The sequence below is a fragment of the Anser brachyrhynchus genome, assembly GCF_964034855.1.
Source record: "Anser brachyrhynchus genome assembly, chromosome: 26".
Lineage (NCBI taxonomy): Eukaryota > Metazoa > Chordata > Aves > Anseriformes > Anatidae > Anser > Anser brachyrhynchus.
Genome location: NC_137719.1, coordinates 6,370,506 through 6,382,235, shown reverse-complemented (window position 1 = coordinate 6,382,235; position 11,730 = coordinate 6,370,506). Strand labels below are relative to the sequence as shown.

Genomic DNA, 11,730 nt, shown 5'->3' with positions numbered 1-11,730 from the left:
GGCTCAGCCAATGGGCGGCCTCCCCGCGCGCACGGCCGGCGCGGCTCTCTTAAAGGCGCAGCGCCCCGGCTCGGCACCGCCCCCCCCCCCCCCCCCCTCCCCGCCGCGGGGCGGTTCCGGGGCGGTCCCCGCGGCGCATGGCGGCGCTTCCGCTCGGCGCGGCGGTACCGGCACCATGAACTACATGCCGGGCACGGCCAGCCTCATCCAGGACATCGACAGTGAGTGCCGCCCGGGAGCGGGCCCCGGTAACCCCCCCGGTAACCCCCCCGGTAACCCCCCCGGTAACCCCCCCCGGTAACCCCCCGGTGCCCCCGTCCCCGGGTGGCTGCCCCCATTCCCCCATAGGCACCGCGCCCCGTGGGGGCGGCCGGGTCCCTGCCCCCATCCCCATCCCCCGGGGGGGTCCCGGGACTGGGCACCGGGCACCGACCCCCGCCGTGCCCGGCCCCGGCCCCCCCCCCCCCCGGTGCCGCGGCGCCGCCTGACGCCCGTTTCCCGCAGAGAAGCACCTGGTGCTGCTGCGCGACGGCCGGACGCTGATTGGGTTCCTGCGCAGCATCGACCAGTTCGGTACGGGGGGGGCTCGGGGGGGGCCGTGTCGGTCACCGGGGGGGGGGGGGCACCGGGTCTCGTCCTCCCCGGGTTCACCGCTCCCGCACCCGGCCGGGGCTGCCCGCCGCGGGGTCGCCCCTTCCTTCCCTGCCAGCCCGCGCAACCCCCGGCTGCTGCGGCCCGGGGCTTTGGGGGGCTCCCCGTAAAGCTGGGCGGCCTCCGCTGTCCCTGCCCTCGACGGCCGTGCCCACGGGCAGACGCCCCGGGCCTCGCCCCCAGAGCCTGCGGCACCGGGGACGCCCCCGTCCTCCCCCGGCACCTGGGCAGAGGCGGCTCCCGCGGCCGCGGAGCCCGGAGGGTTCGCTGCCCGGGGTTGCCCTTCCCAGCCGCGAAGCGCGCTGAGGGGTGGGCTTCTTCCTCTTCATCGCTGCAGCGAACTTGGTGCTGCACCAGACCGTGGAGCGTATCCACGTGGGCAAGAAGTATGGGGACATCCCCCGAGGCATCTTCGTCGTGCGAGGCGAGAACGTCGTCCTGCTGGGGGAAATAGTAAGTAATAAGTAAGTGACGCCTTCTGCCTGGCCGCCTGCCGCTGCTGGCCGGGGGCAGCAGCTCCGGGACCAAATCCCGGGCGGCGTTTGTGGCTGAAACGATTCCACGGCCAAGCAGCAGCCGCGTGCTGCCACGGCGCCTCTGCCCCCGGTGCAGCCCCGGCTGTGGGACGGTGCCCGGGGTGCTGGAGGGGGGCTCGGTGTGAGCTGTCCCGGGGGCTGCAGCGTGCCTGGGGCGATTTGTGGGGTGACAAGGGGAGGGTGGAGGTGTGGGGAGGCCCAGGCCTGCACGTGGCATTGCGCCTGGCTGCAGCGGTCACCTCCCTGCTGGCTCCGAACTGCGGGGAGCCCCGAGGGGTGCTGGGGGGAGCTGGCTGCTGTCACGTCTGGTGTCAGTTTGTCCGTCCGTGTTGTGCTCGGCTGCTCCCCGGGAGCCTGCCCCGAAACGCCTGTTTCCAGGTGTCCCACCTGGACACTTGGTGTCGCTGGGGGTGGGTCCCTGCATGCCCCCACCCTGGCGGTGCCTCCAGCACCTGCTTGGCATCGTCTCTGCCTTCGGACCTGCCGAGGACACGTGGGCAGGGGCCGACCCAGCTTCACCCCCTCCAGGCACGTCAGGGGCTCGCGTGGGGGTGACTTTGCCCTGCGCATCAAATCGGTGGTCGGGAGCCAGCAGGGGACTGAGGGGGACCCACCACGGAGCCCACCCGGGGCTCCAGGGACTTGGGCACGAGATGCAGCAAGCTGTCCTCGGCGCAGCAGCGCCCGTGCTCCCGGGAGCGCAGAGCCCGGTGCCCGCAGGAAGCGCTCGGTGTCACCGAAGCCACAAGGGGCAGTCGGTGTCTGTGTCCCCGCCGGCGACGCCGACCCCGCTGTTTGTGTTGCAGGACCTGGAGAAGGAGAGCGACACGCCGCTGCAGCAGGTCTCCATCGAGGAGATCCTGGAGGAGCAGCGGCTGGAGCTGCAGGCCAAGCAGGAGTCGGAGAAGCTGAAGGTGCAGGCGCTGAAGGAGCGGGGCCTCTCGGTCCCGCGGGCGGACACCCTGGATGAGTACTAGCGGTGCCGCCACGGACACGTCCCCCGCGGCGGGGCTGGGGTGCTGCCTGCCCACGTGCTGACGGAGCTCCCCGGGAAGGCTGCCTTTATCTCACGATTGCGTTTTCTGTGGCGCAGACAACTAAAAAATCATGGTTTCGGTTCCTCCGTGTGGAAAAGGAGGAGCAACGGCGTTGGGCTGCCTGTTGAGGTAACGAATGCTCTGGTGAGCGAGAGAGTTTTTGTTCCAAGGCAAATCCCTTGGGTCTTCTTGTTTGCTTTTTCCTCATGTGACTCTGGGCAAGAGTTCCCCTTGATGTGTAAATAAATCCTTGATCTCAACAGCAGCGGTTTGGGCTGTGCTTGGGATTTGGTGCGTTCCTTGATTTTTTTTGGATGCTGGCACGTGGGACCTGCCCCGTGCTGACCTCGAGCGGGGTCCCCACCCCGCGGGGTGCCGGGGCAGCGAGGGGACCCCTGCTCCTGGTGTGTTGGAAGCTCCAGGTGAGAACCCTGGGGGCAGCACCCCTGCACCCTGAGGGCTCTGCCCCTGCTCCCCAGGTGCGGCTCCTTCCCAGCAGCTGCCGTTAATTCCCTGCTAATTCCCTGCTGATGGCAGAGCCGTCTCACCTGGGCTGCCCCCACCCCCCAGCACCATCAGTCCCTCTTCCTCCCGAGGTATCTCCAAAATTCGGTGCCTTGGCGAAGCTGGCACGGCTCGGGCAGGTAGGAGACGTGCGGGTCGAGCTGAATTGGGTGCTTTTGGGTGCCTGGGGGTAAGGCAGCGCCCTCCACAGGGTGGGTGGCAGCAGCCGGGTGCTTCGCTCTGTGCGGGCAGGGAGAAGCAAAGCTGGGGGGCGAGGGGAGCTGCTTCGTTCCCCTGCGAGGCTGAAATGCTCTGGGGGGAAAATGGGGGGGGGACGGGACCTGGGGGAGCAGATTTCTCCTAAACCAGCCAATTCCTTCCCCAGGGGCGTGAGCGCTGGCACAAACGGCTCTGGCTGGAAAAGCGAACAGTCACCACCGATGGTGCTGGGGCCGGGGCCGGCCCTTCCCGGGCAGGACCCCCCCCCAGAGGCCGTTCGCACCCCGGGGGCCGGGGCCGTGCTCCGAGGGCTGCGGGGGGAGCCGCGGGAGCTCGGCCCGAGGAAAGGCGCAAACGCGGAAACGCGAGGGCTGGACGGAAAGAAAACAACCCCGGAGGCGGCGTGCGGCTGCCGGGGCTCCCGGAGCTCCGCTCGGGGACGGGACCGGCCCGGGGGGGGGGGGGCGTTGGGCTCCGTTACAGCGGCTCCGGCCCCGCCGTTCGGTGCTGCGGCTGCCGGGGGGGGGTCGCCGTGCCCGGGGGGGGGCTTTGGGGCGGGGGGGGCGAGGGCAGCGGCAGCCCCCCGGGGGGGGGGGGGGGGTCCCCGGGCTGCGGCGGGGCCCCGGTGCCGGGGGGTCCCGGGGGGGGGGCGGCGCTGCCCTTACATAAGGCGTGACGCCAAGGGGCGGCCCGTGACGTCACGGCCGTGACGCAGCCCGGGGGCGGCGGGAGGCGCCCGGCCCGCCCCGCGCCGCCGGGGCCGGGGCTGGAGCTCGGGGGCTCCGCCGCCCCCTGCCGCCCCCCGCCGCGCCATGGAGCTGGAGAACATCGTGGCCAACACCGTGCTGCTGAAGGCCCGCGAAGGTAGCGCGGGGCGGGCCCGGGTCCCCCCGGTCCCCCCGGTCCCCGTCCCGGCCCCCCCGGGTCCCCCCCGCCCCGCCCCGGTCCGGCCCCTCCGCTCCGCTCCGGGCGGGGGGAGGCGGCGGCGGGGCCGGGGGCGCGTCCGTGGGTCCGGCCGCGCGTGTCCGTGGGTCCGGCCGGCCGTCTGCCGGCCCGGCAGCTCCCGGGGCAGGGGCTCTTGGAGCGCTCCGGTGCTTCCCCGCCGCTTCTTCCCGGTCTCCCCCCCGGGCTCAGGGCGGCCGGGGCCGCTCCGTCGGTGGGTCCGGGCCGGCAGGGCGCGCCTGGCGCCGTGCAGGGGGCGGCGGGTGCCCGAACCCCCCCCCCCGGGGCGGGGGAACTGCGCGGCCCCCGGCCGCTTTTGGGTCCCTCTGGGGGGCGGCCCCACACCCGGGGGGCGAGGGCCGGGGCCGGGCCGTGCCGTACCGGGCCGGGTTGTGCCGTGCCGTACCGGGCTCGGCCCCCGGGGCGCACGAGCGCCGCCGCCCTGGCTCGGCGCAGCCCGGTCCCGTCGGGTCGCGGGGGGGGGGGACCGGGGACCGCGCTCGGCGAGGCGGCGCCGGCGGCCCCGGGGGGCGGCTGCGAGCGGGGCTCGGCCCCTCGGGAGCGCCCCGGGTTCACGTCGGGGAAACCGGCGGAGAAAGGCGCCGGGAGGCGGCTCCCGCGCCGGGCCGGGCGCTCGCACGGTGCTCGGATGGGGCTGAGCCGCTGGAGGGGGAAACGGGGCCCGTGCGCCCCGGGGGCTGGAAGGTGCCGGGGTCCCCTTGCCCCGCGCCTCCCCACACCCCAGCGGGTTTCACCCCGGCAGCGATCACCCGATGGAATTGCTCCGTCCCCCGGGTGGGCGCTGCTGGGGAGGGGGCTCGGCGGGCTGGGGGCTGCAAGCGGGCACGGGGACCAGCGGCGGGGTGGGCTGCGGCCCTGGGGGCACCTCCGCACCTCCAAAGGGCCAGCGGATGGGGACGGCTGGACCTGCCCCGGCCCCGCCGTGCTGTAGGTTTGGGTTGGCCTCGTGGCCCTCCTGCCACCGAGCAGAGCCGAAGTCCCCGGAGGCTCCCAGCGCCAGGAGGAGTTCCTCTGAACCGCAGGCTTGGCCGCCCGCGGAAGTGCCCGGGGTAAATAACCGAGGAGTTTGTAAGCAGCGAGGAGATAACAGAGCAGTGAGTAACTCTTTATGGCTCGCCCCGAGCCGGCGACGTCCTGCGTGCGGAGTCCCTTGGTGGAGGAGGTCGGAGCCGCTGCCGAAACGCAGAGGAGCAGCGACGCGGGAGGCTGGGGCCGAGCCGCGTGTTCCTGGGGGTGCCGGGCAGCGGGGTGCCCAGGGAGGGACCCCGAGCCCCTGGGGCTGCTCTGGCAGAGGCCGAGAGCTTCAGGACCGCGAGCGCGGGGCTGGTTGGGGCTTTCCCTGCCGGCAGCTTTGTTGGTGTAACACACCTCCCCGTGCGTATGCCTCGCCATGTGGTACGTGGGCTCCTTTCCGCAGGGGAACAGTTTTATTTTGCTTTCAACAGCTTTTCAGATTGCAGAGGTCAGCTTGGCAGCAGGGAGGCTCCTTGTGGGGTTTCTCGTGTGCCCGGTGCTGATTTCTCCTCTTATCTCCGCTGCCAGCCGAGGAGATCCCCGTGCAGCACGGGGGTCGGGCACATCCACCCCGGGACGTCCCCGCTGAGCGGGATGTGGGGTGTACCCAGGGCCACCTCGCCACCTGCCTGGCTGCTGGATCCTACAGGCATGCAGGGCCGATTGCAGCCCCTTTGGGCTGCTTGCCCTGGTGGGAATTGGGGTGGCTCTGCCCCGGTGCCGTTCTGTTGCTGTGGCTGCGGTTCTGTTGGACGTGGGGCTCTCCACGTGCGCCCTGGCCGCGGCGTGCCCGGCACACTGCGCGTGTCCCCCTCCTGAGGCCACCCGGCTGGACACAGTCTGGTGTGCACACCGGCAGGGCAGGTGTGCGCCGTGCAGCCTTTCCCATTCCAAATACACCCAAAACACGTGGAATAACGTAACTATTACGAGACGAGGCACCCACATTCTGCCCAGGGCTTACGGCGTTTGTCTCCCCTCCTGGCCCTGGCTTCCCCCCCACGAGCGCTGGCTCGGTTTGGGGCCGCAGGAGCTGCGCCGGCACCGCAGAGCCCGCGGGGATGCGCTGGGTGCGCGGCGTCGGCTGCCCGCTTGCCGCTGGCTGACGCGGGGCGATTCCTGCCGGAGGAAGCGCGCTGATTACAGCAGGAAGCTCTGCCCGGCCGCCTCCCCGGGGCCGCCGAAATGCCGGAGCCCAGCGCAGCGGCGTCCCGCGGGCTCGCCTCGGCGTCACCGGGGCGGGCGGCGCTGGCCGGCCACCAGCTCGGAGCCGTGCTGATGTCAGGTCCCTGCAGGGATGACTTCACGCGCCAAGTATCTGCCCGGGAGGAGCGGCTGCAGCGGGGCCGTGCCGTTGCCCCCTCCTCGTCCCCGTCCCCGCTGGGGACAGAGCGTGATCTGGCCGGGCGCTCGCAGGCCCCGCGCGCAGACCAGTCGGCGCGGTGGGGAGAGAAGGAAACCAGATGTTTACGGGAGGGAGCCCGCGCGGGACGCGGCATTGTTCAGGGAGGAAGCCTGCGCCCCTCCGGGCCCTGCCCGCCCCACCGAGGTGGGCACGGGGCCCCAAACTGGGCAGGGGCCAGGAACAGGACCGGGGTTCTCTGCTGCGGTTGGAGCCCTCTCCGTGTCCCCGGTAGAGCCCGAAGTTTTGTTTTTCTGCGTGACTTTAGATAGCGCGCGGCTTTTGCTAAGTGAGAGCAACAGGGCTTCGTGTCCCCCGAGTCTCCAGGGCGCAGCAGCAGCAGGACGGAGGGAAGACCCCAAAATGGTGCCCGTGCCCCCCAGCATCACCTCCTCTCCCCCTCCCATCCATCCGCAGGTGGCGGCGGCAAGCGGAAAGGCCGGAGCAAGAAGTGGAGGGAGATCCTGCGGTTCCCGCACATCAGCCAGTGCAACGAGCTGCGGCGAGGCCTGGGTGAGCTCCCAGGGGTGCTGGGGCTGGCTGCTCCCGGGGCTCGGCACGGAGCTGTCCCCGCGAGGGCGAGGCAATGGGGTGGGTGTCCCCAAAAGCAGCGGCACAACGCTGGGTCGCAACTGTGCCGGATGAGGGGGGGGCACGGTGCGAGGTCAGGGAGCGGCGCTGGCACCGTGTGGTCGTGGCACGTCCCCGCCGTCCCTTGCAGAGCCGGACTACGGCAGCCTGTGCGAGAAGCAGCCCATCGGGCGGCTGCTCTTCCGACAGTTCTGCGAGACGCGGCCGGAGCTCCTGCGCTGCATTCGCTTCCTGGACGCCGCGGTAAGGGGCCCGCGGGAGGGGACCTGGGGACACTGCGGGGCTGGAAGCGATGCCAGGAGGCGACTTCAGGTGCTGGGGAATCAGAAAGAGGAGCCTCGCCAAACGAGCTGTGGTCCCCATTAGTGGGCTGTTTGTGCGGGCGGTGGGTGCGTGCAGTGGGGTCGCTTGTCCCGGGGTTGTGCCGGGGTTGGCAGGACCGGGGCGCTGGTGTCTCGGCTCGGCGAGGCCATACCTGATGCTGCCCATCCCCAATGCCCTCCTCCCCAGGCGGACTACGAGCTGGCCCCGGATGAGAAGCGCAGGGAGATGGGCGAGGAGATCATCCACAGGTTCCTGCGGCAGGAGGTGAGCCCAGGGGGGTCCCCGGGCGTGGGACGGGTGAGCAGGGGCCGGGAGCTGGGCCGCGTGTCCCCCGCTGGCTGCGTGCCCGCCCACCCCAGCTCCGTCTGCTCCCCGCAGTCCCCCGATTACCTGCCCGAGATCAGCCAGGCCCACGTCAGCCAGTGCCTGGAGGAGCTGCAGAAAAGCCCCTGCAAAGAGCTCTTCAGCAGCTGCCTGCAGTGAGTCCCCAGCCCCGCTGCGCCCTCCTGCCTCCGGCTCGGGGACCGGCCGCGGGGTGGGCGTCCCTGCAGGGGCTGCTGAGCGTCCCTTGTGTCCCCGCAGCCCCCTGCGCCAGTACCTGAGCAGGGCGCCCTTCGCCGACTACCTGGACAGCATGTACTTCGACCGCTTCCTGCAGTGGAAGTACCTGGAGAGGTGGGCGGGGGGGGCCCAGGGGGGCGAGGGGCCGGGTGCTGAGCGGGGCTGACGTGCGGGGCTGTGTTGCAGGCAGTCGGTCACCAAGGACACGTTTCGGCAGTACAGGATCCTGGGCAAAGGCGGCTTCGGAGAGGTACGGCCGCGGCGGGAGGAGGGCGCGGGGCCGGGTCCCCGGGGTGCTGACCCCGCGCCCTGCCCAGGTGTGCGCCTGCCAAGTGCGCGCCACGGGGAAGATGTACGCCTGCAAGAAGCTGGAGAAGAAGCGGATCAAGAAGCGGAAAGGGGAGGCGATGGCCCTGAACGAGAAGCAGATCCTGGAGAAGGTCAACAGCCGCTTCGTGGTGAGTGCGGCGCCCCGGGGCGCGGGGCGGCTCGGCGGGGCCGGGGCTGACGGTGGCGCGCAGGTGAGCCTGGCGTACGCCTACGAGACCAAGGACGCGCTGTGCCTGGTGCTGACCATCATGAACGGCGGCGACCTCAAGTTCCACATCTACAACATGGGCAACCCCGGCTTCGAGGACGAGCGCGTGGTCTTCTACGCGGCCGAGATCTGCTGCGGCCTCCAGCACCTGCACCAGGAGGGCATCGTGTACAGGTGGGGGCGGCGGGAGGGGGGACGCGGGGCCGGCTGGCCGGGGCTGCTCCGTGCTGAGCCATCCGTCCATCCGTCTGTCTGTCCTGCAGGGACCTGAAGCCAGAGAACATCCTACTGGATGATGATGGTGAGGAGGAGACCCGCGGGGTCGGGCCGTGCCTGCGCTCCTGGCTTTGGGGCCGGGTCTCCGTGCGCCCCCGAGGAGGCAACTTGGGGGCCACTGGGTGTGTTTCTGGGGAGGGCGCGTGGGGGCTCGGGGATGGGGCCCCCCAACCCCTCCCTGCCGCAGGCCACATCAGGATCTCCGACCTGGGGCTGGCGATCAAGATCCCCGAGGGCGAGACGATCCGGGGCCGCGTGGGCACCGTGGGCTACATGGGTGAGGTGTGGGGCCGTGGTGGGCGCGGGGGGGCCGGCGGCTGCGCGCGGCCGCTGAGGGTGCGGGGCCGCGGCCGTGCCTTGCAGCCCCCGAGGTGATCAACAACGAGCGCTACGCCTTCAGCCCCGACTGGTGGGGCCTGGGCTGCCTGGTGTACGAGATGATCGCGGGGCAGTCGCCCTTCCGCGCCCGCAAGGAGCGGGTGAAGCGGGAGGAGGTGGAGAAGCGGGTGCAGGAGCAGCAGGAGCACTACTCGGACAAGTTCAGCGAGGACGCCCGGGCCATCTGCACGCTGGTGAGCTGGGGGCACGCTGGTCCCCGTGGGGCTGGGGGCTCTCCGCCGCCCCCCTGACCGCCCGCCCCCCTCCCCAGCTCCTGGCCAAGGACCCCCAGCAGCGGCTGGGCTGCGGGGCGGATGGGGCCGCCGAGGTGAAGCGCCATCCCTTCTTCAGGGCCATCAACTTCAAGCGCCTGGAGGCCGGCATCACGAAGCCCTCGTTCGTGCCGGATGTAAGGCACGAGGCCGCGCAGGTGCCATGGAATGGGGGGGGACGAGACCCCCAGCTGATGGCACTTTGGGCCCCCCCAGCCCCGGGCCGTGTATTGCAAGGACGTGCTGGACATCGAGCAGTTCTCCACCGTGAAAGGCGTCAACCTGGACCAAGCCGACAACGATTTCTACGCCAAGTTTGCCACCGGCAGCGTCTCCATCCCCTGGCAGAACGAGGTGCGGGGGCGTCCTCATCGAACGGGGGCTCAGCTCCGGCTCCACGGCCCCGCTGAGCCCCGCTCTGCCCCCCCCAGATGATCGAGACCGAGTGCTTCAAGGACCTCAACGTCTTCGGACCCAACGGGACCCGATCCCCGGACCTGGACTGGAGGCAGCTGCCCGAGCCCCCCAAGCGCAGCCTTCTGCAGCGCCTCTTCCGCCGCCACGTAAGCGCCGGGGTCCTGGGGCTGCCCCGCGGCTCTCCGTCCCCCTCGTCGCTCACCGTCTGTCTGTCCCTCTGTCCCTCTGTCCCTCCAGCCGGCCGACTACACCATCGGTGCCAACGTGCCGTCCCCGCAGCCGGCAGCCACGAACTCGCACCTTCCCGCGGCCGGCGCCGCCTGCCAAGCCCGGAGCACGGCACCGGCACCGTCCTGACCCTGCTCCTCCGTCCCCGGGGAGCCGGGGCAGCCCCGAGCCCCCTCCTCGCCGTCTCAGGGCCATCTTGGACTGCAGCGGGTGCTGCCGGGGCCGGGGTCTCGTGGAGGCGAGGTGGGACGAAGGCCGGCAGGGGCTGGTGTGCGCGGTGGCAGAGGGGCGCAGGGGGGAAGCAGATCCCGTCCCCATCCCGCTGTGACCCCACAGCACCCCGGCCCCTCTCCCCAGCCCCCCAGCTGCCTGTTTTGGGGGTCAGCACCTGCCGAGGGCACCCTGGGGACTCCTCTCCCCCCACCCCAGGGCTGGGTTCGGGTGCTGCGGCCGGCAGCACCCATTTTTGCTGTGTTTGAGCCCGGGCAGTGCCGGCGTTATCTTATCGCCAGCTCCGAGCGTGACCTCTGCGGGCGCGGGGGGGCCGCGGGTTTATCTGTGCTCTCCAAATAGAAACAAAGCAGCCTTGGAGCGGGGGGGCTGGGAGCGCCCCGGGGTCCTGCACGGGCTGGGGACGTGGGGAGGGACCTGCCCGAGGGGGGGGCACAGCCTCGTTCCCCCCCTTGCTTGAGCCACTGACGGCTGCCAGAATGTGAAATGGGCTCAGAAAAGGGAATTTTCGCGCGAGGGGCAGCAGCACGTGTGGGGGGGTGTGCTGGCAACGTGGGGCTGGGCCCCACGGCTCTGGGGGGGGCCAGGACCCCGTGCAGAGCCGAGCCCCCCAGCAGAGACGTCCTTTATTTTTGTACGGTGCGCGCGGCGGGGCCCTCGGTCCCTTGCAGAGCTGTACGCCCCCTGGTTCCAGCGCGTTCGGTTTGGGTTTTGTACATTTGTAAACAGCTGTAAATATTTGTACGGCGGGCGCCTGGACGTGCGTTTTTAAGCTAAAAGCTGCGATCCGAGCTGCGTGGTGCCGTTGTGTGGTGGTGTCGGGGGGGGGGGAGCGAGCGAAGCCCCCTGTCCCTGGGGTGGGGGCACCCAGCTGGCTGCTCACGGGCGGCTGCCGTGCGGCCCAGCTCCACGAGTGCTTTGTCCCCTTTTTCCTGCGCCCCGCAGGGGTTTGGGGGGGGATCCGGGTGCTTTTCCCAGTGCAGGATGTGTCCCTGCACCCCCGGTTCGCAGGGTCCGGCCCGGCATCGCCAGCCGGGGGCCCGGGCAGGTTGCGCTGTGGCTGGGGCCGCATCCTGCGCGGGCAGAGCAGCTCTGCTCCTCCTGCCCCGACGGAGGTAGGTGCTGGGGCGCAGCAGGCACGAAGCCTGGCCCCGCTGCTCCCCTTCCCCACAGCACCCCGGGGGCTTTTCTGTCCCGGTGCCCCTGGGGCGCAGGGGGGCTGCGGGTCCCTGTCCCCTCCTGCAGGCTCCACTGACCCACGGCACAGCGACACCGTGGGACCCCCGGGGGACGGCCGGAGGAGATGGTGACACGGCATCGGGGAGCGGGTGAGCAGCCCGGGGACGTCCCCATTTTCCAGGCTCCCCCCCCCAGGGGCCCGCGGTGCCCTCCTGGCACAGCCGTGGGGGACCAGGCGCCCCGGAGCCGAAGGGGTGGCTCTGCCAGGGCTCTGTTTTGGCTCCTCTCAAAAACAAGAGCGCGTCCTTGTGCCGAGGCCTTGTGTGCGGGAGCGGCTGCTCGGGCTGGGATAACAACAGCCCCTGCTGGCTCCCGGCGTGGAGGGCTCCCTGCTGGTCCCCAGCTAAGG

The 11,730-nt window shown here is 71.3% G+C and overlaps 2 protein-coding genes across 12 annotated transcripts; both read left to right on the top strand.

Moving 5' to 3' along the window:
- Positions 1-64: 64 nt before the first annotated feature.
- LSM1 (LSM1 homolog, mRNA degradation associated) lies at positions 65-2,484 on the top strand. Of its 3 annotated transcripts, none has more exons than XM_080568528.1 (4): positions 65-221; positions 505-573; positions 989-1,115; positions 1,994-2,133. In XM_080568528.1, the coding sequence occupies exons 1-4, from the start codon at positions 176-178 to the stop codon at positions 2,097-2,099; spliced, it is 348 nt and encodes a 115-aa protein (XP_080424654.1). In that variant the 5' UTR covers positions 65-175; the 3' UTR covers positions 2,100-2,133. The 3 variants fall into 3 exon arrangements, with proteins under 3 accessions (XP_080424654.1, XP_080424653.1, XP_080424655.1); XM_080568527.1 differs by having other exon boundaries at positions 66-221; positions 989-1,104; positions 1,994-2,484; XM_080568529.1 differs by lacking the exon at positions 505-573 and having other exon boundaries at positions 85-221; positions 989-1,104; positions 1,994-2,484.
- Positions 2,485-2,619: 135 nt separating this feature from the next.
- Positions 2,620-10,933, top strand: LOC308183012 (G protein-coupled receptor kinase 5-like). Of its 9 annotated transcripts, none has more exons than XM_080568505.1 (16): positions 3,642-3,811; positions 6,744-6,839; positions 7,048-7,160; positions 7,428-7,505; positions 7,620-7,720; positions 7,824-7,916; positions 7,989-8,052; positions 8,120-8,260; positions 8,324-8,514; positions 8,604-8,641; positions 8,755-8,893; positions 8,980-9,188; positions 9,266-9,403; positions 9,483-9,620; positions 9,698-9,829; positions 9,921-10,933. In XM_080568505.1, the coding sequence occupies exons 1-16, from the start codon at positions 3,760-3,762 to the stop codon at positions 10,388-10,390; spliced, it is 2,193 nt and encodes a 730-aa protein (XP_080424631.1). In that variant the 5' UTR covers positions 3,642-3,759; the 3' UTR covers positions 10,391-10,933. The 9 variants fall into 9 exon arrangements, with proteins under 9 accessions (XP_080424634.1, XP_080424631.1, XP_080424635.1 ...); XM_080568509.1 differs by having other exon boundaries at positions 3,645-3,811; positions 8,804-8,893; XM_080568501.1 differs by lacking the exon at positions 3,642-3,811 and adding an exon at positions 5,017-6,473.
- Positions 10,934-11,730: the final 797 nt, after the last annotated feature.